This window comes from Ursus maritimus, unplaced genomic scaffold (assembly GCF_017311325.1).
Source record: "Ursus maritimus isolate PB19 unplaced genomic scaffold, ASM1731132v1 scaffold_8, whole genome shotgun sequence".
Lineage (NCBI taxonomy): Eukaryota > Metazoa > Chordata > Mammalia > Carnivora > Ursidae > Ursus > Ursus maritimus.
Window position 1 is genome coordinate 77,815,471 of NW_024426996.1, and position 21,795 is coordinate 77,837,265.

General features: G+C 54.2%; 1 protein-coding gene across 1 annotated transcript; it reads left to right on the forward strand.

The window, feature by feature from the left end:
• Positions 1–1,268: 1,268 nt before the first annotated feature.
• BLOC1S4 (biogenesis of lysosomal organelles complex 1 subunit 4) lies at positions 1,269–2,609 on the forward strand. The gene has a single exon (XM_008706389.2). The coding sequence runs from the start codon at positions 1,335–1,337 to the stop codon at positions 1,989–1,991; it is 657 nt and encodes a 218-aa protein (XP_008704611.2). The 5' UTR covers positions 1,269–1,334; the 3' UTR covers positions 1,992–2,609.
• Positions 2,610–21,795: the final 19,186 nt, after the last annotated feature.

Genomic DNA, 21,795 nt, shown 5'->3' on the forward strand with positions numbered 1-21,795 from the left:
ATGGTATTATAATTATCATGACCGTGAATGGAGGTTATTTGATGCCAAAGGTTTTGGAGTCAGACACATCCTGGATTAGGTCCTTCTAGTCCCTCCAATTACTTGCTCTGTAGCCTTGAACAAGTTGGTTAACTGGAATACAAATCCCCAAGTGTCAGTTTCCACCCGTTGCTCTAAGTGGGCATTGGACATACATGATCCTCAATGATCATCCCACGATCCTTATAGTTCATAATAATTATATGATACGGTTTGCCCAAGATTTTATATCGTGTGCCGTGAGTGTCCCCTTTCATTCTTCAAACGTTCCTGGTTTGATGAATTTGAATTTATTATAATTATGAAGTGTTCATCAGAAGACACCATTAAGAGTAAAAATGCAAGCCACAGAGCTGGAGAAGATATATGACAAAGGACTCATATTCAAACTGCATTGAGAACTTCTATAGATCAATAAGGAAAAGAAAAATAACTCAATTTAAAAATGGGCAAGACTTTGGGTGCCTGGGTGGCTCAGCAGTGAAGTATCTGCCTTCGCTCAGGTCATGATCCTGGGGACCTGGGATCGAGTCCCACATCAGCCTCCCTGCTCAGCGGGGAGCCTGCTCCTCCCTCTCCTGCTCCTCCCTCTCCTGCTCCTCCCTCTCCTGCTCCTCCTGCTCGTGTTCTTTCTCTCTCTGTGAAATTAATAAATAAAATCTTTTTTTTTAACTGGGCAAGACTTGAGCCGGCACTTCACAAAAGGAAATATCCACATGGCCAGTAAGTACATAAAAAGTTGCTGACGCTCACCATTCAACCGGGAAATGCCAGTTAAAACCATACTGAGATAGCACTCACTCTACGATCCACTAGAATGGCTAAAAATGAAAATATTGACAATACCAAGTGTTGGGGAAAATGTGGAAAGAAGCCGAGAATGTTCAAAGTCATCAAGAATAGTAAGGTTTCGGCGACTTTCCTTCTGTTTATTTCTCTTCTCTTTCATCTCAATATAAGCAGCAAGAAAAAACTAGAGACAGTGGGAAGCTCCTCCTGGATCTTTGACATGTTCTATATTTTGACCTGGATGGAGGTTACGTGAGTGTGTGAACATGCAAACGATGCACTGAGCTTGTACGCATCTTGCCGTAGTTCTGCCACACCTTCAGAGTTTAAGAAGGGTTCTGAGGGTGAGCACATGCGCGCGCACGAACGTCCAGGGCTGGAAACGGGCATTGGCGCGCGCGCGGGAGCCGGAAGCTGGGGCGTGCACGCGCGTGCGTGCGTGCGCAGGAGCCGGAAGCAGAGCTGGGAGGCCGGAAGCGGGGCGGGCAGCCCGGCCGTAGCGGGTCATGGAGGGTCGTCCCCCGGGTTGTGGGCCGCCGCCCGAGGGGTCGGCGGAGGAGGAGGCCGAGCTCCAGGGAGCTGCCTGGAGTGGGGACAGCGGCAACGTGTCCCAGAGCCACAGCAGCGCCTCGGGGCCGTGGGAGGACGAGGGCTCAGAGCTGGGCGCGCCGGGCCGCGATCTGCCGCTGCTGCGCCGCGCCGCCGCCGGCTACGCCGCCTGCCTGCTGCCGGGAACCGGGGCGCGGCCTGAGGTCGAGGCCCTGGACGCCAGCCTGGAGGACCTGCTCACCAGAGTGGACGAGTTCGTGGGCATGCTGGACATGCTGCGCGGGGACTCCTCCCACGTCGTCAGCGAGGGCGTGCCTCGCATTTACGCGAAGGCCACAGAGATGCGGCAGGTCTACAGCAAGATCGACCGGCTGGAGGCCTTCGTGGGCATGATCGGCGCCAGCGTGGCCAGGATGGAGGAGCAGGTGGCCAGGGCGGAGGCCGAGCTGGGCGCGTTCCCCAGCGCCTTTAGGAAACTGCTGCACACAATCACCGTGCCCTCTTTCTTCAACAAGGCGCCCTCCAGCAGGCCCCAGCAGAGCGGCTACGAACCGCCCGTCCTGTTTCGGACCGAAGACCACTTTCCCTGTTGCAGCGAGAGACCTCAGAGCTGAGTCGGCTGGCCGGCACTGCAAGGGGACGCTGTCTGAGGTGACCTCGGGGACCGAGCCAACTGGAAAGTCCACGATGTTGGAGTATGGCATGTTTCTTTTTTGCACACTCTTGTTCCTCACTGTCTGCATGACTTCACGTAAGGATGTATGGTTTTCTGTGTTCTCCAATGCTGAACTGAGGGCTGCTCGGTCGGGGGCGTCGGGGAAGCTGAATGAATGAGTTTATCTGTGCCTGTGGCTGAACTGTTATTCTTACGGGTTTTACAGCTCAACCATCAGTATTACCTTTCGAAGTTTCTATATTTTATACTCTTAAGAACTTCTGAGCTGTTCAAGTCTTGTTGTTATTCGATCCTAATAGCGATTCCATGTTCTGTAGCTTACTTTTAGGGTAGATGGTAAGTTATTTCATATTATATTAAACTTTGCACATCATGGGTTGTAAACCGAAGGAAATCATACAATTTCTGAGAAGATGTATTGATTTATTGTAGCTAATTCTGCAGTCGTATTTCAAGTATGCCCTCAGAATCTTGATTTGTCCACAGCAAACATGTCTGTATGTGGTTGCTAACATTTGGTTTATAATTTAAATATTAATAAAAATTTTAAATTTTATTGGAAAAGCTTTTTTTCTGGAAAGGACTTTACATCTTTCCTTTTTTGTTTGTTTGAAAATACATTGCACGTGATTGTGGGGTAAGGAAAAGCGGCTTGGGATGTTTCACACTCCTTTAGAATGTGAAAAATGTGAAAAGACTTAGCTACTATTTCGTGGAATTTTGTTTCTTTCCTCTCAGAATGAATAGTTAAATCACGCATGTGAATGACCCGACAGCATGGAATCCTCAAGATGTCTTGCAGATACAACAGGCTTTGATCTTGATTTGAATCTTAATCTGTTTTATTAATTGGTCCTCCTAGATTGTAGTCCTCAAATAAGCACTTTTGCGTCTTTTATTGTAGATCAGAGAGGCTGACAAGAGTAGGCATAGTCGCCCTTAGCTGTCTATCATGATAAACCTGATCATGTCGGGATGTCTGCGCGGCTCAGTCGGTTAAGCATCTGCCTTCGGCTCAGGTAACGATCCCAAAACCCTGGGATCGAGCCCCGCATCTGGCTTCTTGCTCAGCCGGGGGTCTGCTTCTCGCTCTCCCTCTGCTGCTCCCCCTGCTTGTGAGTGCTCTGTCCCTCTCTTGGACAAAAAAAATCTGCTAATGTAATCTGCACTTTCGCTTTCATGGACCTTCAGTGTTGCACATTTATAGTTTTTATTCAGGAAGTTCATTGATTACAAATTAAGGAACTCCTGAATTTAGAAGCTGAAAGCACAAGGAAGGTAGGTTTAATGTTGGGCAATCGCTGGGTAGTACCGTAAGTAATTAGCATATCCCTATGATATAGTCACTGAATATGAAAATAGCTTTCTTACCTAACATCCATATTGCTAACGTGCTTTATATTAAAAAGTAGGTAGTAATTAGGGCAAATTTTGGAAAAATTAGGATAATTTTATTTAATTTTCTTAAAGATTTTTATTTATTTAAGATACATGCACATAGGCAGTGAGTGGGGAGTGACAGGGGAGAGGGAGAAGCCAACTCCCCGCTGAGCAGGGAACCTGATCCCAGGACCCTGAGTTCATGACCTGAGCCCAAGGCAGACGCCCAACCGACTGAGCCACCCAGGCGCCCCATTTTCTGGCAGTACATTAAAAAAACAAGCCCTTGGGGCATGTGGGTGGCTCAGTCACTTGAACGTCTGCCTTCGGCTCCAGGCTCCAGTCATGATCCCGAGGTCCTAGGACTGAGCCCTGCATCAGGCTCCTTGCTTAGCGGGGACCCTGCTTCTCCCTCTCCCTCTGCCACTGCCTCTGCTTGTGCGCTTACGCTCACGCTCTCTCTGTGTCAAATAAAAGAATAAGTAAAATCTTACTTAAAAAAAAAAGAAAACAAGGCCTGGCAATGCCTAGCTGGCTCAGTGGGAAGAGTGTGCAATTCTTGATCTCAGGGTTGTGAGTTCGATCCCCCTCGTTGGCTGTAGAGATTACTAAACATTAAGTATTTTATTTAAGATCTTAATTCTAAGTAATCTCTGCACCGAGCGTGGGGCTTGAACCCACAACCCCGAGATCAAGAGTTGCACACTACCAACTGGGCCAGCCAGGTGCCCCAAATATAAATAAACTTAAACAAAACAAAACAAAACCGGAAAACAAGCCCTGGTTTCAATGACCACTTACATGATTACATGTGCAGCTTATCTCTAAGCAATCTTGGGTTCTGGAATTTTCCTCACTTGTGTTGTCCTTGAGGGTTCTGAAGGGAGATGAGTGCAGGGCCTTGTTTGGAATGGGGACTCGAAGCTGGTCTGCACGGTGCAAGACAGGTACTAGATGCAGCTCGTTCGTCTCGAGAACCGGGGCTGGGGGAGCCGGGCACCCCTCTGCTCTGGCGCCGCCACCCTCAGACCTTCTGGCTCCCTCCTCTCCCACCCTGACCAGCTGGAGATTAACCCCTCTCGTAAGTCAATAAAGTTGGGGAGGGGTGCTAGCTGTCATCCTGGGTGACCCCTGCAAGACCCATCTCTGCTGCGGGAGTCTGGAGCTCCCCCACTTTCTTTTTTTTTTTTTTTTTTTAAAGATTTTATTTATTTATGTGACAGAGAGACAGCCAGCGAGAGAGGGAACACAGCAGGGGGAGTGGGAGAGGAAGAAGCAGGCTCATAGCGGAAGAGCCTGATGTGGGACTCGATCCCGGATCGCCAGGATCACGCCCTGAGCCGAAGGCAGACGCTTTAACGACTGCGCTACCCAGGCGCCCCCTGCTCCCCCACTTTCTAGAAGAAGAAACAGGATGGGGTTTAATAAAGCTTGCGAGGGACACCCCACCAGTCACACTGGAGTCAGTTCGTCCTTCACTCCCACATCTGCTTATGGAGCACAAGGCTGCCTAGTGTCCAGGGGACCACAGGACATCTGCCTAGTCCGCTGGTCCGAGGGCAGCCTCGGGCGTCCGGGAGCCAGTTGATCAACACGTGTAAACTTGGGTACTAATGAGCTAGTCAGCCCCTTGTGGCTGCTTTTCCTCCCAGCCAGAACCTGTAGGAAGAGGAGTCTGGGGCCATGTGTGAGGAGGCGGAGCCACTGTAGACGGAGGTTGGGGGGCGCCTGGGTGGCTCAGTTGGTAAAGCGTCTGCCTTTAACTCAGGTTGTGGCCCCAGGGTCTTGGGCTCGAGCCCCACACCAGGCTCCCTGCCTGGGCTCGCTCACTCAAATAAATAAAATCTTTTTAAAAAAAAAGTGCAGTTAGTGGAGTTAGCCCCGTGTGAACGTGCGAAGTGTATTATCTAGACTGGGCTAGCCGCGTCCCTAAGGGGCCAGAGGGGCAGACCCACAAGGCCACAAGGTCTCCCGACCACTCCCTTGGCCCTGGTGCAGAAGCAGCCACAGACCACACGTACACAAATACGCACTCAGCGCGCGCATAAAACTCAGGTGTTTCTTGAAACAAAAGACCTGAGGGGAGCAGACCAATAACGGTCTGGGATTTAAGATTTTAAACTAGCTTGGCTGCCTCAGAAGGGGCAGCTCGGGAAAGCATTAGTTCTAAGGGTGTTTTTTTTTCCCCTGTTGGTGAACCCGAATCAGGAGAAAGCCGGGCTCAGGAGAGCAGACAGGGAGCCCCGGTCACCAGCTGTCTTTGGACGCAAGACACATCACAAACAGCTAGAACGCCGCTCACATCTTACCTGCTTTGAGACCCACCTTCTCTACCAGAAACAAAGCTTCATGGACCCTCTCACAGCAGTATCTTCTAAGGACTTTGGCTTCAAATGAACTGCTGTTAATAGTGCACGCTATAACGGGGCGCCTGGGGGGCTCAGTCGGTGAAGTGTCTGCCTTCAGCTCGGTCATGATCCCAGGGTCCTGGGATCCAGCCCTGAGTCAGGCTCCCTGCTCAGTGGGCAGTCTGCTTTTCCCTCTGCCCCTCCCCCTGCTCATTCTCTCTCTCTCTCATAAATAAAATCTTAAAAAATGGGGAGAGTTAACATTCAATTCATCACTACAACTAGTGCAGGCATCACCCAAAACACATCCCAAATACACCATTTCTGTCATCCCACAGCTACCCCATCTCACCGGGGCCCCTCAGCAGTCTCTTAAGTGATTCCCTGCTTCCCCGTCTTCTCTCCAAGCTGCTCTCCACACGGTACGCGGCAGCCAGAGGTGTCTTTAAAAACCATGGGCCAGATACATCGGGCTTTGCCTAAAACCATCCTTGGCTTCTCGAGACATTAGAATAAGATCTGAATTCTGTTCTATGGCCTGCCACACCTTAAAGGATCTGGCTCCCAACCCTTCAATGACCTTGACCTGGGCCTCTCTCCCCTTGCTCACAGGCCTCCGGCTTCACCTTGATCCTGAAAGATAGCCAGTGCGGTCCCCTCACAGTGCTGTGTCCCTCCGTGTGGTCCACCTCCCCCGCCTCCAGGCCGGCACCGGCTCCGTCCCTGCCACCGCACCACTGCTGTATTGTCAGCAGCAACACTGCGCCCAGCACGCCCAGCTGGTGAGCTGATGACTGTCAGGCCAGCCGAGTGAATGAACAGCCAGGCAAAAACTAGGCGCGGTACATGGAATGGGAGACAGGCGAATACAGTAATTCAATCAAGCGTTTCCTGGGAAACCAAGCATCCTGGGACAGTTGAGAACACCAGGAAAAATAAGACCTGATTGTTCTTCAAGAGCTGGATGGGCGAGCGGGTGAGCGGGTCAGATGCCAACTCAGTCCAGCCCCAGGTTCAGCGATGGAATTTGTTAAATCTGGTGCAAGCATTCCTGTGGGCTCTAAGAGGGCCCCTTCGTAATTGTGCCCCAGGTCGTTGATACTTTCAGAACTACTTCTGAAGAGACTCCTTTTCATGCCAAAAGGTTAAAAACTATTTTCAAAGTGACCCCCATCGTCGGCCCTGGCAATAGAGAAGGGAATGGTTTCTTGTAGAATGAGCGATGCTTCCTTGTGGCCTTCATCACCAAAGGGAGGCGTGCCCGGCGGGGGTGGGGTGGGACCCTGGGGCAGAGGATGGGAATAAAGAGACCCCAGGCCCCTCCTGCGGGAGCGTACAGGCGCACCGGGCGGCCCGCGAGGCTGCAAGACAGCTCGTGCCCCAGCAGGGGGCGCTGCCGCAGCAGGAAAGACCGCCCGGCCAGGTGCCGGTCCAGCCCCGCCTTCAGGAACCGGCCCTTGGGGGCCCCGGAAACTGCAGATTCAGAGCTATCGGGCCCTACTCCTGAGGGCTCCGCAGTGTGGGGACTACGGCTCTACCCCAAACCTGCTCTTCTTGCTCAGGGTGTGGGAGGGGAGGAAGGTGGGACGGAAGCAGCTAGTCTTGGGGGGGGGGCGGTATACAATGGCCAGTCTTGTCCCTCACCCTGTTTGCTGTCCTTCTCCATCTTCTCTGCACCCAGAATGAGCATGCTTATTTATCGATTTGTCTGTCTTGTCTGTCTGTCTGTCTCCCCCACTAGGGCAAGGAGCTTGGCCTTTGTGCATTTTGTGCACCCTGAATCCGGGGTGCCTGGCCCAGAGCGGGCGCTCCAAATCTGACGGATGAATGGAAGACACACGAGGATGAGCGGGCCATGGGCAAGGAGGACCGGGGAGGGGGCTCCTGGTGAGGGCTGCACCTTCCAGGCTCTGTTCCTGGTCATTCAGCTCCTTGTCCCGGCAACACCAGGGAACCTCTTGCAGGGTTTTCTCAGGGGGAGAAAAAGGCAGGCTCCTCCCCCAACACACGCAAAATCCCTGTCACTCTCTCGACCATGGAAGCTTGCTGGTGGACTGTGGACAGCATGTGGTTTCCTAGGACACCGCTAACGGAGAGAAGAGCCGGTGGGGCAGGACATGGGGGGCTGGGAGGCAGGAATTTGGAGTCGCTGGGACAAGTTCAGTTCCAAGTGCCAGCAGCGAGTTGTTTGCTTTGCAAGTTGTGTAAGTTGGAGTTGCTGTTGTTCAGGTGTTCTTGTCTTCTTTCCTAATTGATTTGTTTTATTTTTTTAATTTTTAAATTATTTTTTAGATTTTATTGATTTGTCAGGGAGAGAGAGAGAAAGAGTACAAGCAGGGGGAGGGGCAGGCAGAGGGAGAAGCAGACTCCCCACTAAGCAGGGAGCCTGATGTGGGACTTGATCCCAGGACCTGGGATCATGACACGAGTTGAGGGCAGAAGCTTAACCATCTGAGCCATCCAGGGGCCCCTTCATTGAATTTTTTTTTTAGTTCAGTCATTGTTTTTATTCTTTTTTTTTTTTTAAGATTTTATTTACTTATTTGTCAGAGAGAGAGCACGGGAGCGTGGAGGGAGAAGTAGGAGCAGGCTCCCCGCTGAGCAGGGAGCCCAAGGAGGGGCTCCATCCCAGGACCCTGGGATCATGACCTGAGCCGAAGGCAGATGCTTCACCCACTGAGCCACCCAGGCGCCCCTGTTTTTATTCTTTTTAAAAGAATTTGTGGTAAAATACATAGAACATAAATTTACCATCTTAACCACTTTGTGTGTCCAGCTAAGCACATTCCCGCTGGGGTGCCGCCACCGCCACCACCTGTGCCCAGAACTCTTGCCTCGCAGAACTCACACTCTGTCCCCATTGAACACACGCCCCCCCGCCCCTCCTTCCCAGCTCACCATGCCCACCGCCTGCCTTGCCTCTGAATCTGACCACTCTCAGTGCTTCGTACGGTGTTCGTCTTTTGGTGACTGGTGTCTTTCCCGGAGCGCAGTGTCCTCTGGGTTTGTCCGCATGGTGGCAGGTGTCGGAATGTGCTTCCTGTCTGAGCTGGACAATATTCCATCGTGTGCATGGACCACACTGGTTTATCCGCCCATCTGCTGGCCAGTGCTTGGGTTGCGCCCACCTTTCGGCTGCTGCGAAGAGCGCTGCTCTGAACGTGGGGGTATAAATGTCTCTCTGGAACCCTGCTCTCACTGATTTGGATAAATACCCAGCAGCGGATTGCTGGATTGTAGGGTGGTTCTAATTTCAGGTTTTGGAGGCCGCTCCCTAGTTTTCCAGAGTGGCTGCACCGTCTTACCCTCCCATCAACAGTGCACACGGTCCCAGTTTCCTCACATCTTCACCAACCCTCGTGTTTATTAGTTTACAGCGGCCATCCTCGCAGGTGCAAGGGGCTGAGGGGTTGGAGACCATGCCAACAGTGAGAACTGCCGCTGGCACCCCATCCCCCTGTGTGCTTGGGGTGCCGACAAGCCTCCTGTCCCCCCTTCCTTCACTCTAGAAGGGATGCTGGGTGGGAGCCTCGGGCACCCCGGTACCACTTCTTGGCGGTGGAGTTACTGAATTACAGCCACGGCCCCTGGGTAACTTCCAGCTGTCTGATGGCTTCAGCCCAGGGGGCCGCTGGCCGTGGTCGCTGCAGCTGGCTGCTCTGGTGTCCTCAGGACACCCGGCCTTCCTGGCAGTGGGCGAGGGGGCGCCTGGAGCAGCTCTTGCCCACAGGGACAGCCCCACGTCCACTGCAGCACACACGCCCTGAAGCTCAGAGCACAGAAAAGAGACCTGCATGCTGCCCTCTCCGCCACCGTTATCCCAGGGAGCGCTGGGGACCGGGGCGGCAGCTGGCCCCTTGCCTCGGAGTGTGCACGGGTGAGCCCGTCGAGGCTCGAGGGGAGGCACAACCTGCCAGAGCCATGCAGACTCTGACTTCAAAGCCACTGATGATTTGGGAGAACCCGGAGAAGCCGAATAGGCGCTGGGGCGCGCTGAGGCTGCAGACAGGGGTGGCAGCGCACCTGCGGAGCCCAAGCACGGCCACGGGGTGGTGGGGGGAGCATGCCACCGGGAATTCTCAATAGGTTGTACAAGACCTGTGAGACTGGAGCAGAGCCTTCTCAGTGTCGGTGGGTTTCCTTCCGCCCACTTTGGATTGAATTTGCTCTTCTTTTTTAAAAAGATTTTATTTATTTATTTGAGAGAGAGAACACGAGCAGGGTGAGGGGGCAGTGAGAGAGGGAGAAGCAGAAACAGACTCCCCACTGAGCCCACCCAGGTGCCCAAATTTGCTCTTCTTTTCCTTGTTTCGTAAGGTAGAAGTTTAGATGATTGATTTTGGATCTTTCTGCTTTTCTTTCTTCCTCTGTCCCTTCCTCCCTCCCTCCCTTCCTTCCTTCCTTCCTTTTTTTCTTTCTTTCTTTCTTTTTTTTTTTAAGTTTTATTTATGGGGCGCCTGGATGGCTAAGTTGGTTGAGCCTTCAGTTCAGGTCATGATCCCAGGGTCCTGGGATTGAGTCCCGCATCGGGCTCCCTGCTCAGCGGGCCATCTGTTTCTCCCTTTCTCTCTCTCCCTCTCCTGTATAAATAAACACAGTCTCTAAAAAAAATCTTTAAGATTTATTTATTTGAGAGCGAGAGAGCACACGTGCTCACGTTCATGAGTGGGGGGGGCGCAAAGGGAGAAGGAAACAGAGAATCCCAAGCAAACTCCGCACCCAGTGCTGGACTCAGTCTCACGACCCTGATAGCATGACCTGAGCCCAAATCAAGAAACAGATGCTTAACCGACTGAGCCACCCAGGCGCCCCATCTTTCTGCTTTCTAATCTGTGTGTTGAGTGCTGCAGTCTCCCTCTAAGCACTGCTTTTGCTACAACTACAGAAGTTGTGTTTTCGGGTTCACTGAGTTCAAAAATATTATACAATTTCTCTTGCCGTTTCTTCTTTGCCTGTGTGTTATTGAGAAGACTGTTGTTTGAGCGCTAAGAATTTGGGGGTTTTTTCAACTGTCTCCATTATGATTTCTCGCTCACTTCCATTGCGGTCCAACAGTACACATTGCATGGTTTCCATTCTTTTCAACGTAGGGTGTATGAGGGTCTGTCTTCAATGTGGTCTCTCTGGGCAAACGTCCCGTGGGAGCTTGAGAAGAACGTGTGCTCTGCTGTTGGTAGAGGAAGTAGTCTCAGTGTTTTTGGTTTTTAAAACTTTCTTATTTTGAAGTAGTTTTAGCTTGCATAGAAGTTGCAAAAATAGTCTAGGGAGCTCACGTGTGCCCTTCAGCCAGCTCCCTGCCGTGACACATCTTACCTAATCACTGAGCAATGATGGACCCAGGAATTGACCTTGGCACGCTCCCGCTAACTGAACGGCGGCCCTTATTTGGATTCCTCCTGTCTTTCCATGCACTCACTTTTTCCTCTTTGTACCTAGTTCTTTGTCACCACCGCCCCAGGTACAGAACTGTTCTGCCACCCCAGAAAACTGCCTTGTGCTGCCGCCCCTACAAGGCCCCCGTCCCCACTCCAGCCCCTGGCCACCACGACCTGCTCTCTCTCCATGGCTATATATATTTTTAAAATTTCAAGGGTGGTGTATAAATGGAATCATCCAGCACTTAATCTGAGACTGGCTTTGTTCACGCAGCCTGATGCCCTTGAGATCTACCTGGGTGGTCTCCGTGTCAGGGGCTGTTCTTTTGTTCTTGGCATTGTCTATCTTCCCCTCCACCCCTTTCCTCAACCCCTGGCTTCCTGGCTCCCGCAGGTTGAGTGCTGTGCTCCAGGCAGCAGGACCCCCAGCAGCCTGTTTCCACATTCCACAGCCAGCACAGACTGGTCTTGAGTCAAGTACATACCCCCTCCCCACTCACATTCTCTTGCTCAGCCCCGCTGGGTGAGAACCCACCTTTCAGACGGGAAGCAGAAGCACAGAGAAGATGTCATTCGCTTCTAATCTGGCTGTGAGCAGAGGTGCACCGCATGCCCTGGAAAGCCACTCCAGCACACACTCACCGACCACGTGCCATCCCACGCCCCATGCAGGACACTCCCCACTCCCTCTCCCGGGATGGCCCAGGAATGAGAAGACTTTAGCAGGCGGTGTCATCCATGCTGAGACCTGAACCAGGAGAGGGTGGCAGCCGAACCGTGATGAGGGGAAAAACAGCTAACTACAAGGGAACAGCAGGTGCAAAGGCCCTGGGGCAGGAGCATGCATGGCCCCCTGGTGCCTCTCCATGAGATTTCTGAGTGAAGACAGGGGAGGACGGCCCTGGTGTCAGGTGTTAAGGGTTCTATTTATGGGGATTCCACTTCCTGGTCACTTGTCCTGACTTTGGCTGGATAAATCTGGGGCAGTGACCAGAGAACACAGCCCTCACATGGAGAGAGGACAGAAAGCCACATGCTTTCAGGTGCGGAGATATGTGTACATATGCGTGTGTGTGTGTGTGTGTGTGAGAGAGAGAGAGAGAGAGAGACGCACTTCACTCAATACTAAAGAGGACAGGAGTGTGGGGGCTGCAGGAGGCTTCAGTGGGGCCGAGGGGTGGGTGGATCTCCTGAGAAGGCAGAGAGCAACGAAAGAGGCAGCGGGGTGAAGCCACCAGCACCTGGTTCAAGGGCCAGCCTACCGGCTTCAAATTCCAGATGAGAAAACCAAGGCCAGGTGCAGGGAGGAGACCTGCTCAAGGCCGTGCCCTCCCCCCGCCTCGTGGCACATGGCTCCCCCTCCACACTGGCTCTTCGTCCCAGGGCACCCAATATATGCCCTACTTTCTTGTATTTCTCCCAGTCTAGAATCTGGTGAGAACCGCCACAAAGAAATACTCACTGTTTGATGGACAGACACACATAGCTTTCAGACTCACCCAGCCTTCGAGATGAGAGGCCCAGAGAAGTCAAGAAAAGTACCCAAGATCACATAGCCTGGAAGTGGTAGAGAGGGAAGCTGGACCAGACTGGCTGCCCTGGATGACCTCATTTCAAATGCATCCTTCACTCATTCATTCCACAAACACTGTTTGGGGTGTGTCACATGTACTGGGCCCTGGCTAGTAAGTAAGACCCAGGCCCTGACCTCAAGGAACAGCAGGGGAGAGAGTGCTAAAGAGTCATCCCAGGTGGTCACAAGACAAAACCTGGGCATTCTATGTGAGGTCCGGGGTAGGAGTAGGTAGTCAGGGATAGCTCCCTGGAGGAGGCGATAGCTGAACGGAACATTGCAGGGTGAGTCAAAGTGTTCCAGAGAGAAATGGGAGGCAAAGGGCACTCCAGGCAGAGGGAACAGCATGTGCAAATACACAGTAACAGAGAGAAAGAACACATAATACAATGGAGCTGTTATTGTCAAATTAACTAGTGAAAATTCCGTCAGCCATATGAATTGTAGATATTCAAAAAAAAAAAGGCTAAGCCGGAGATGGGAGCGAGAACCTGCAGCTAGGCCTTGGGTCTGACTCCCACAGGCCTGCAGAGCGGGCATTTTGCTCTGTGGATGGTTGACTTCAGGTAGCGGGAACCTCATTGAGGCTAGGGCAAGACAGCAAGCAGGAGGGGCCTCCAAAGCCACTTCAAAGACTGTGGCCTTCATCCTGGGGACCCTGGGAGTCACTGGATGGCTTCCCTGAATAACTCAGAGTGAAGTCCCATCCAGACACTCCGTGGCACTCAGCAAGCAGCAGGTCCAGTCCGTAGCAAGCTGCCACCGGTGACCCCAGAGATCTTTAAGGGCGTCACCGACAGGGGGTCACCCAGGTGACAGGGTATGTCGACACAAATGCGCATTGATCCCACTCTGTGCCAGACCTGCCAAGGTTCAGGAGTCTGCCCACGTGTCCCAGGAGGGGCAGGACCTGTCCCCCCCCCCCATTTCCCAGAAGTCAGTGCATGTTCTCAGGCCTTGTGTTCCGGACATCCTGCCTCGGGTCACTTCCCTGGAGCAGGGTAACCTGAGCGGCCGCTGGGGTCTGATCCTGCTCTGGGCTCGGGGCTTCCGTGCTGGGCAGCAGCCGAATCTCCCAAAATCACCCGTAGTCCCGTGTGCACTCCTTATATAGTGCCCCAGACACGCCACCCACCAAGCAATCTCTCCCCCGGGTCTCCCCTCCACCTGCCTCCATCTCTGGGGAGGGTCCCTCTGGGGAAGCCAGCTGCCATGCTGTGAGGAAGACCAAGTGAATGGACATGGAAGGACCACGTGGGGAGGCCCCCCAGGGGACAGCCAGAGGATTCCTGCTGAGGCCCCAGACAACGTGGGGCAGAGAGGAGCCCAAATTCCCCACCCACAGGATCTGTGTTAACAAATGCTTGTTTCTGGAAGTCTCCAGGTAATCTGCTCCATATCCCAGAATAATGGGACCCCTGCCACCCTACCCTTAGAGGGCAGTGGCTGGGAGTGGGACAGATGAGTCATCAATCCCGCTGTGACAAGCGCTGGGCAGGGGAAGCCCAGGGGCACGGGCCCAGAGGCGTGAGCCCAGCGTGCTTGCGGAGCTCTCTTCACGTGCCAAGTCCAAAGTCAGGTGAGGCAGGAGGTGAGAGCAGAGACAGGGGGGGGTCCTGAGGCCTTGGAATCTGTCCCCAGGAAAGCTAAAGGAGGGGAAGGTGGGGCAGATTTGGTTGAGACCCTCTGAGGCCCACACTGGGGAGGTGGGTGGGAGGATTCTGGTTGGAGGCAGGTGAGCGGTGAGGAGGTTATAGTCCCATAAACCTCGGATCCCCCTTCCCCAGGGAGGCGGGCTTCCTCCAGGGGGCTGGGAGCTTCAGCAGGCCCCTGAGCCTCCCTCCCTCCATTCCCCCCATGCCCCTTCTCTGTCTCTGGGCCTCTGCTGCTTTTCCTGCCCATCCAGGGACTGACCCAGCTCCCCGAAGCCCTGACCCCATGAAAGAAATGTCCCAGCCTGAAAGGCCCGCCCCCCGCACCCCTGCACTGGCAGGGGGTACTTTGGGGCTGATTTCCCCAGCAGTTGCTGTAAGTAAGCCTGACCAGTTCCCAAAGCCAGCTCACCCTGGGTGTCCTGACCAGGTCAGGTTTCTGGATACTCCCTGCAACCACCAGACAACACACACACACACACACACACACACACACACACGCCATGATGGTGAAACGCACAGGCCTGGGGCTGGCACAGACCTGGTTCCATCGCTGTTCCATTATTTACAGCGATAATGTAAATAATGTAAATTATTTATATAAATGGCCAAGTTACTGAAACTCTCGGGCCCTCAGTTTCTTCACCTGCAGAATGGGGATGGTGACCAGGGTCACCCACTTCATGGGATCGCGGAGGAGCACGTGAACTCAGGTGTCGAGGGCTGCAGAGACTCACGCGGCATTACTCACGGACCACGGCTCTTCGTGGGAAAATTAAAAACATTTTTTCTGCCCCGGGGGAGGGAGGTGCAAGGGGGTCGGATGCGTGTCTCCGTGGGTGTGGATCCCCCGTTTGAGACAAGCTGTCTGCGGACTGTGAAGGGGGCCTCGCTGTTCTAGGCGCGCCTGTGGCTCTGTGTCCAGCCCGCCAGCGTCCCGGCCCCGCCTCCCCGAGGCTGCAGATGGACGGCCTGGCTTGTCCTCCGTTTCAGGCCGTGCCGGCCCTTCCCTTCATAAAGACCTGCTTCTTCCTGGCTGCACTATTGGCCTGGCGATCGCAGGCTCCGTGAGCGCTTCTGCCCGCCCGCCCTGCCCGCCCTTCTGTTTGCCCGGCGTCCTGTGCAAAGCTCACAACGCGGCTCTGTTCTCCCGCCGCCCGGCAGCCAGCTCCCCAGGCCTCCCCGGGAGGAGGCTGTGCCAGCTGGGGGAGGCTGCCTTTGCGGGTTTTCAGGAAGGCGCACACACCGTGTGTGGCGAGAGCGGGCCCGGCCTCGTCGGCAGCCCCTTCATGCTCAGGGGTGATTTGTTGCAGACAAACACGTGTTCAGCGTGCAGGCGGGGCCGCCGCGCATCTCCCTGGGGAGCGGGCTTCCCTTGCTGCCCAGAACATGCCAAGCTCACTCCGGTGCTGGGCCTTCGCACCGGCCGCTCCTCTGAGCCTCGCGGGGTTGCCTCCTGCCTCTGCTTCAATCCTGAGCGCCCGTGGTTTCTCCTCACGCTGGGATCTGCCACTCTGTCCCATGGCTTTGTCCCGTGGCTCTGTTTGATTTCCCCCACGTAGGTGGCACTTGTCGTGTCCCTTGAGAGGGTGTCCTTCAGGGGTCAAGTTGCTGTGTGTCTCGGTCAGGCCCGTTCCCCCGAGCCCAGCACAGTGCCTGGTTCACAGAAAGCCACCATTGAGATTTGTTAGATGAATGAATGAACAAACCAACGCCTGTATTAAGAAATGAGCCCGTGAGTCCGTGAAACCATGATTCCATGGATCAGTCACGAATTCATGAGGTCAGGGCCCCACAGGCAGGAATCCTTGCCTGAGGTGTGTATCTTTACTCACCTGATCTTCCCCACTCACCTCTAGGCCCTTCTGGGGCCGAGCCGGGGCCAGCTTCCTGGCCGCGGTATCCAGACCCACAGCAGCGCTGGGCCCCGCACACTCTCGCTCCGTAAATAGTGATTGAATGAATAAGCTAGGGCCCTGCACATGACCCCTGATCAATTTTGGGGTCGCCCTGGCTTTGTCCCATCTGAAGATCTTTGTACCTACTATTCCCTGGGCCTGGAATTCTGCTGCCTGCCCCCTTCACGTGAGGACCCTCGTCCTTGGGGTCCCAGCTGGAATAGCCCCTTCTCGGGGCAGCAAGTGTGTAGCCGATACAGCTCAGTGGACCCAGCAGGGGGCCCGGATCTGGCACACAGTGAGCCCACAGTCAGAGTTTGTCTGAGATAAGGGCGCTAGGATCCTGTCCTCCATTCATTCATATGACAGGTTTTTCTCCAGCGCCCAATGGGGGCAGAGACACAGCTGAGGCTGCCCGATGAAAGAAACAGAAGCTTCCAGGGAGGGGGTGGGGGCGGGGGTGTAGAAGAGCCAGACTACCTGTTCCTCAGGGAGGGGTGGTCTGGGGAGGCTCCCTGGGGGAGGTGAGATAATCCCCAGGTGGAGTCCTGAGGAAGGAACTGACATCCAGCGGGGGTGGGAGCCGTGTGCAAGGTCTGTGCAAGGTCACCCCTCCAAGAGGATGTGGAGCTGGCCCCAAGCTCAGCGGGGCCTACGTGAGGAAGAGGCCTCACTTGATTTGCTCTGCAGTTTTGAAAGCCAGGGTCACTAGTGGAAGCCCAGGAAGACTGATTTCATTTCAATACTGGGCAAAGCCACACAGAGATGGAATGAGTTGCCCAAGGAGGGAATGAGCACTCTGTTCCTCGGGGTATGTAAGTTAGCCAGGGAGAGGGAGGAGGGGTTCACTGAGATGGGAAAGCTGCAGAATGCCCACGAGTACAGAGAAGCTATAGGTCTAACGCAGGCAGGTGGAGTCGACGTGCTACTAATACGAATGTGCGTGAAGCCCATCATCACAGTTGGTCTCTAACGGCAGAGACCCTGTGTCTTAAATTCACTCTTAGAAAGTCATCCTGGGGTGCCTGGGGGGCTCAGTAGGTTAGGCATCTGCCTTCGGCTCAGGTCATGATTCTGGGGCCCTGGAATCGAGTCCTGCATCAGGTTCCTTGCTCAGCGGGGAGCCTCCTTCTCCCTCTCCCTCTGTCCCTCCCACTGCTCATGCGCGCTCTCTCTGTCGCAAATAAATAAATAAAATCTTAAAAAAAAAAAAAAGTCATCCTAAGCAATGGACATGTGTGCCCCGGGTGACCCACAGAACCAGGACCCACTGTCGTCCTGTTTGTAACGGGGAAATTGGAAATGGCCTGAAAATTCATCTAGGTGTTGTTTTGGTCTCTCCTCCACTGTGAGCTCCAAGGGGAGGGGCTCTTGGCTGTCTTATTCACCACTCTTTTTTTTTTTTTTTAAGATTCTTTTTATTTATTTGAGAGATAGTGAGAGAGTATGAGAGGGGAGAGGGTCAGAGAGAGAAGCAAGGAGACCAATGCAGACTCGATCCCGGGAGTCCGGGATCATGACCTGAGCAGAAGGCAGTCGCCCAGGAGCCCTTACTCACCACTCTTACGTGTCACCTCTGGTGGGTGCAAGGAGCTACAGTGTAATCCGTTCTTAAAAAGTATAATCCCGCTGATGGAAGCGTGAGAGGGGTGCATCGAAATGTTAACAGTGTTTTTCGGTGATGGGATTCAAGGTAACGTTTGTCCTCTTCCTCACATTGTATATTTTTCATACTGTTTATAATAAATGTGTATTATGTATGGAATATGAAAGATTTTCAGAAAAAAATTGAATGGCAGTGTGAAATCAGGGTACAAAAATAATAATCGCATCCTTTGCTGAGCTCTGAGAATGGATTTTTAAAGCCAAACCGAATTGAGTAAGACTTGATCTGAAGGTCCCCAGGGGCCCCCTCTCACCATCTGGATGGGACCCCACAACAACAATCCAGATCCTTTGAGTGGGAAGAAAATAATGTTCAGTTTCACAGTGGCCACCCCTAAAGCCACCCCCTCCCCTCCCAGGTGGCCTATTTATAACTTCCTTTGGGTGCAGACGTGACATTTATCTGGGCAAACCAGGCGTCCACACTCTGGGGCTTCTAAAGTCACTTCTGCTCAAGGCAGATAACAAAACACAGATAAGTCTACCAGCAGGAATCTGCCTTTGAATTTGCCTTCCAAAACAAGCAAGCTCTTCTGCTGTTCAGGGCAAAAGCAACCCGTTTTGAATTGCTCAAGACGATGAAATAGCCCTCTCGGTTTCTGGAGGGCCGAAGGGACTCCAAAGAACGGCAGCCATTGCTAGAGATCACTGTCCACCATTTATCCCTTGGAAGGTAGAAAGCTCCCTGTCATTAGAGGTATGCAAGCCGAAGCTGGGCAGCCCTTGTCACAGGCAGTGCAGCAGGGATTTGAGCGTGAGATGAGAGGCACTGCTATGGGCTGAATTGTGCGTCTCCAGAATCCATTTCTTGAAGCCCTAACCACCCCACCCGCCCCCACATGTAGAATGTGACTGTTTTGCAGATAGGGTCTTTCCATAGGTAATCAAGTTCAAATGAGATCATATGGGTGGGTCCTCATTTAGTCTGGCTGGTGTGTGGTGTAGTTTTGGAATGTAGGTGAGGTCCAGAGGCTGACGACCAAGAAAGAATTCTTGAGACAATTCTTGAGACGTCTTTGGTGCAAAATGATGGTTTTATTAAAGCACGGGGACAGAACCCCTGGGCAGAAAGAGCTGCTGCCCCAGGGTTGGGTGGGGTGGCTGATTATATACTTGAGAATTGGGAGTAAGAAAAAAGGGAGGTTTTCCAAAAAAACGTCTTATGCTGAAGAGGACCTGTAAGATACTGGAGGCCTTGCCATTGTCAAGTTCAGGTTGCCCCTCAGGAGATTCCCCTCCCTGCCCTCCTGCCCTCCTGCCCTCCTGACTTCTCTCCTTCCCACCCTCCCGACTCCCTGTCTCTCTCTGTGTCTCTGACCCTGACTCTGACCCTGTCTGTGGTCCTTTCAAGCTCCTTCTCTCTCAGGCTCCCCCTCCCCGTCCTCTTCCCTCTGCCTCTCTGTTTCAGTCTTCCTGTGTCTCCCTCCTTCACCTCCCCTCTAAGGAGGGTTGGCCCAGGCCCTGCCAGGTCTTTCTGGCAGACACAGCCCAGCTGCCCACCAAGAGCCCCAGACTGCTTCCTGGGTGTCTGTTTGCATTGGGAGGCCCCTGGAACGCCTTGTCTCCTTAGCTCTGACATGGCTAGTTGTCACCCTATTTTATGGGGCCTAAATGAATGCATTAAGGCAGACAGAGACACACCAGGGTGTAGGGACAGACCTGATCATTAAAGGGGGAGGCTGGCAGCCAGGCCTGCTGGCACCGGGATGCCCAGGAGCATGAATGAAGAGAGCTGCCTGCTCTCGATCTCCATGGAACCCCCCCCACGGCCGGTGGGGTTCCGGAGAGCAGGGAGCAGGCTAACAATCCCACAGGAGCACAGCCTTGCTGCCCGCTAACGCTCCCATCCTGACACAGACCTCTACGCGCTGCGGTCACGATCCCATTTCACAGATGAGATGACCGAGGCCCAGAGAGGTCAGTGGTTAGCCTGAGGCCACACAGTACAGCAAGGGCTCTGGCCATCAGGACTTCCCAGCCCTTGGGCAGTCTTGGCTGGGGAGAGACCTACTCGCCTCCTGGAGGGGAAGAAGGCCTGGGTGGGGGGGGCACTATTCAGTCCCCAAACGTTCCCATGCTTCCATTACCCCCCTAAGAGGCTCAACTCTTTCTCAGAGTCGAGCTCTCTCCCTGAGAGAATTCAGAGTCTGATATAAAGATAATACAATATTCCCCACCCCCACCCGTGTCCTCCTTCCTTCCTTCCTTCCTTCCTTCCTTCCTTCCTTCCTTCCTTCCTTTATTCGCCCATTCTGTAACAGGCACAGGAGCAAACAACCAGCCTGGACTTAAGAAGTGGTTGGAGGGGCAGAAGCCAGGCCATGGGCCCCTCCGAGGATCAGCCAAAGGCCGCCTCCTCAAAGCCTTGCCTGACCCTCCCCAGCCCCCAACCCTTGTGGCTGCGTGTCGGTGGAGGCACTGGCTGTCTGGCTGACTGCGGTTGTCTGTCTGTCTCTGCTGGCCTGCTGCTCATGTGGGCTCCGTGCCCAGCACAGGGCCTGCCCGCAGGAGCCGCGAAACAGTGCTACTTGTATGAGGGGGTGGCCGCACCTTCTAGGCGAAACGCTGCATGAACGGCCAGGGCTCGTGTGTGGCTGAGGGGTTGTAAGAGTTAGCAGTGCAGGCTGGACAGGACGCAGGGGTCAGCCGCGGGCTGGGACGCACGCCGAGGCCCGGGCCGTGGCCGGGTGTTGGTCCAAGAGGACGCTGCTTCTTTGGAGCTGCCCCAGTCGAGCCTTGCCCTTCTGGTCTGACCTTGGCCTTTCCCGGAGGCTGGCCACGCCCCAACGCAGAGCCCAGGGACACACACTTCCTAGGTGATTACAGATGGGAAACGGAGGTTCGGAAAAGTGATCTGCCCCAATCTGTAGCTACCCAGAGTGGAGCTGGAATCACATCCAGATCTGTCTTCTTCTCCCACCGGACTGGACGTCCTCCTGTAAGAGTAGACACTTCACTAATAAAGTCGTAATAATGGTGGCAACGGTGAAGACCCAATGCACTTTTTCCGACATTATCTCACGGGATATGCTGGAGATCTGCAAGGGAAGACTCACGTTCATTTACCCACGGGGACACTGAGGCCCACATGTTTGCCTGCCTGGCCGGGTGCCTCCTCCTGCTAAGGGCACGACCAGCCCGCAGGAGGCTGGGTGGGGCTGTGTCAGGACAGCTGGGTGGGGACAGGGCTCCCACCCATCCTGTGGTCTGGGCTGGGGGCCGCTCTCCCACCCTGCCTGCTGGGCTGTGACGAACCTACACCTCGCTGGGCAGCCTGGGTGTCCTGGCGGGAGCGGCAACCCCAGGGAGGCCCCGGGGCCAGCCCGGGCCACCCACCCTCCTCTGCTCAAGCCGTGTGTCCCAGCCCAGCTCGCCTGCAATGCCGCCAGGGTCCGTCCTGCTCTGACCTGTTTTCTTGGCTGGGGCTGTCGGGGTTGGGCTGGGCTCGCCCGGGTGTCCTGCCAAGGCAGAGGTGGCCACGGGGTCAGAGGCGGCGTCCTCTGCCCTCCCCGCCCTTCCTTGGCCGAGAAGTCTTTCTCCTCCCGGCTCATCTTGTCGAGCTCCCACCCGTCTGCCACAGCCCTGCGGAACGGCACCCCCAGACAGAGCTGGTCCAGGCCTTGTACCCCCGCTGGGTTGTCGTCATGGGTTTAGCCATCTGGCTGGTCATCCTGGCCGTATACAGCACAGCCCTGTCCAGGGAGGCTAGGCCACCACTTTTCCTGGTGCTTGTGATCACTTTAAACCAGGGCCAGGGAGGGCACGGGGGCCTAGACTCCAGCGTGTGTCAGGCAGAGGGAGAAGGAGCTACAGACTTATCCCCTTGGCGGGGGGGGGGGGGGGGGGGGGGG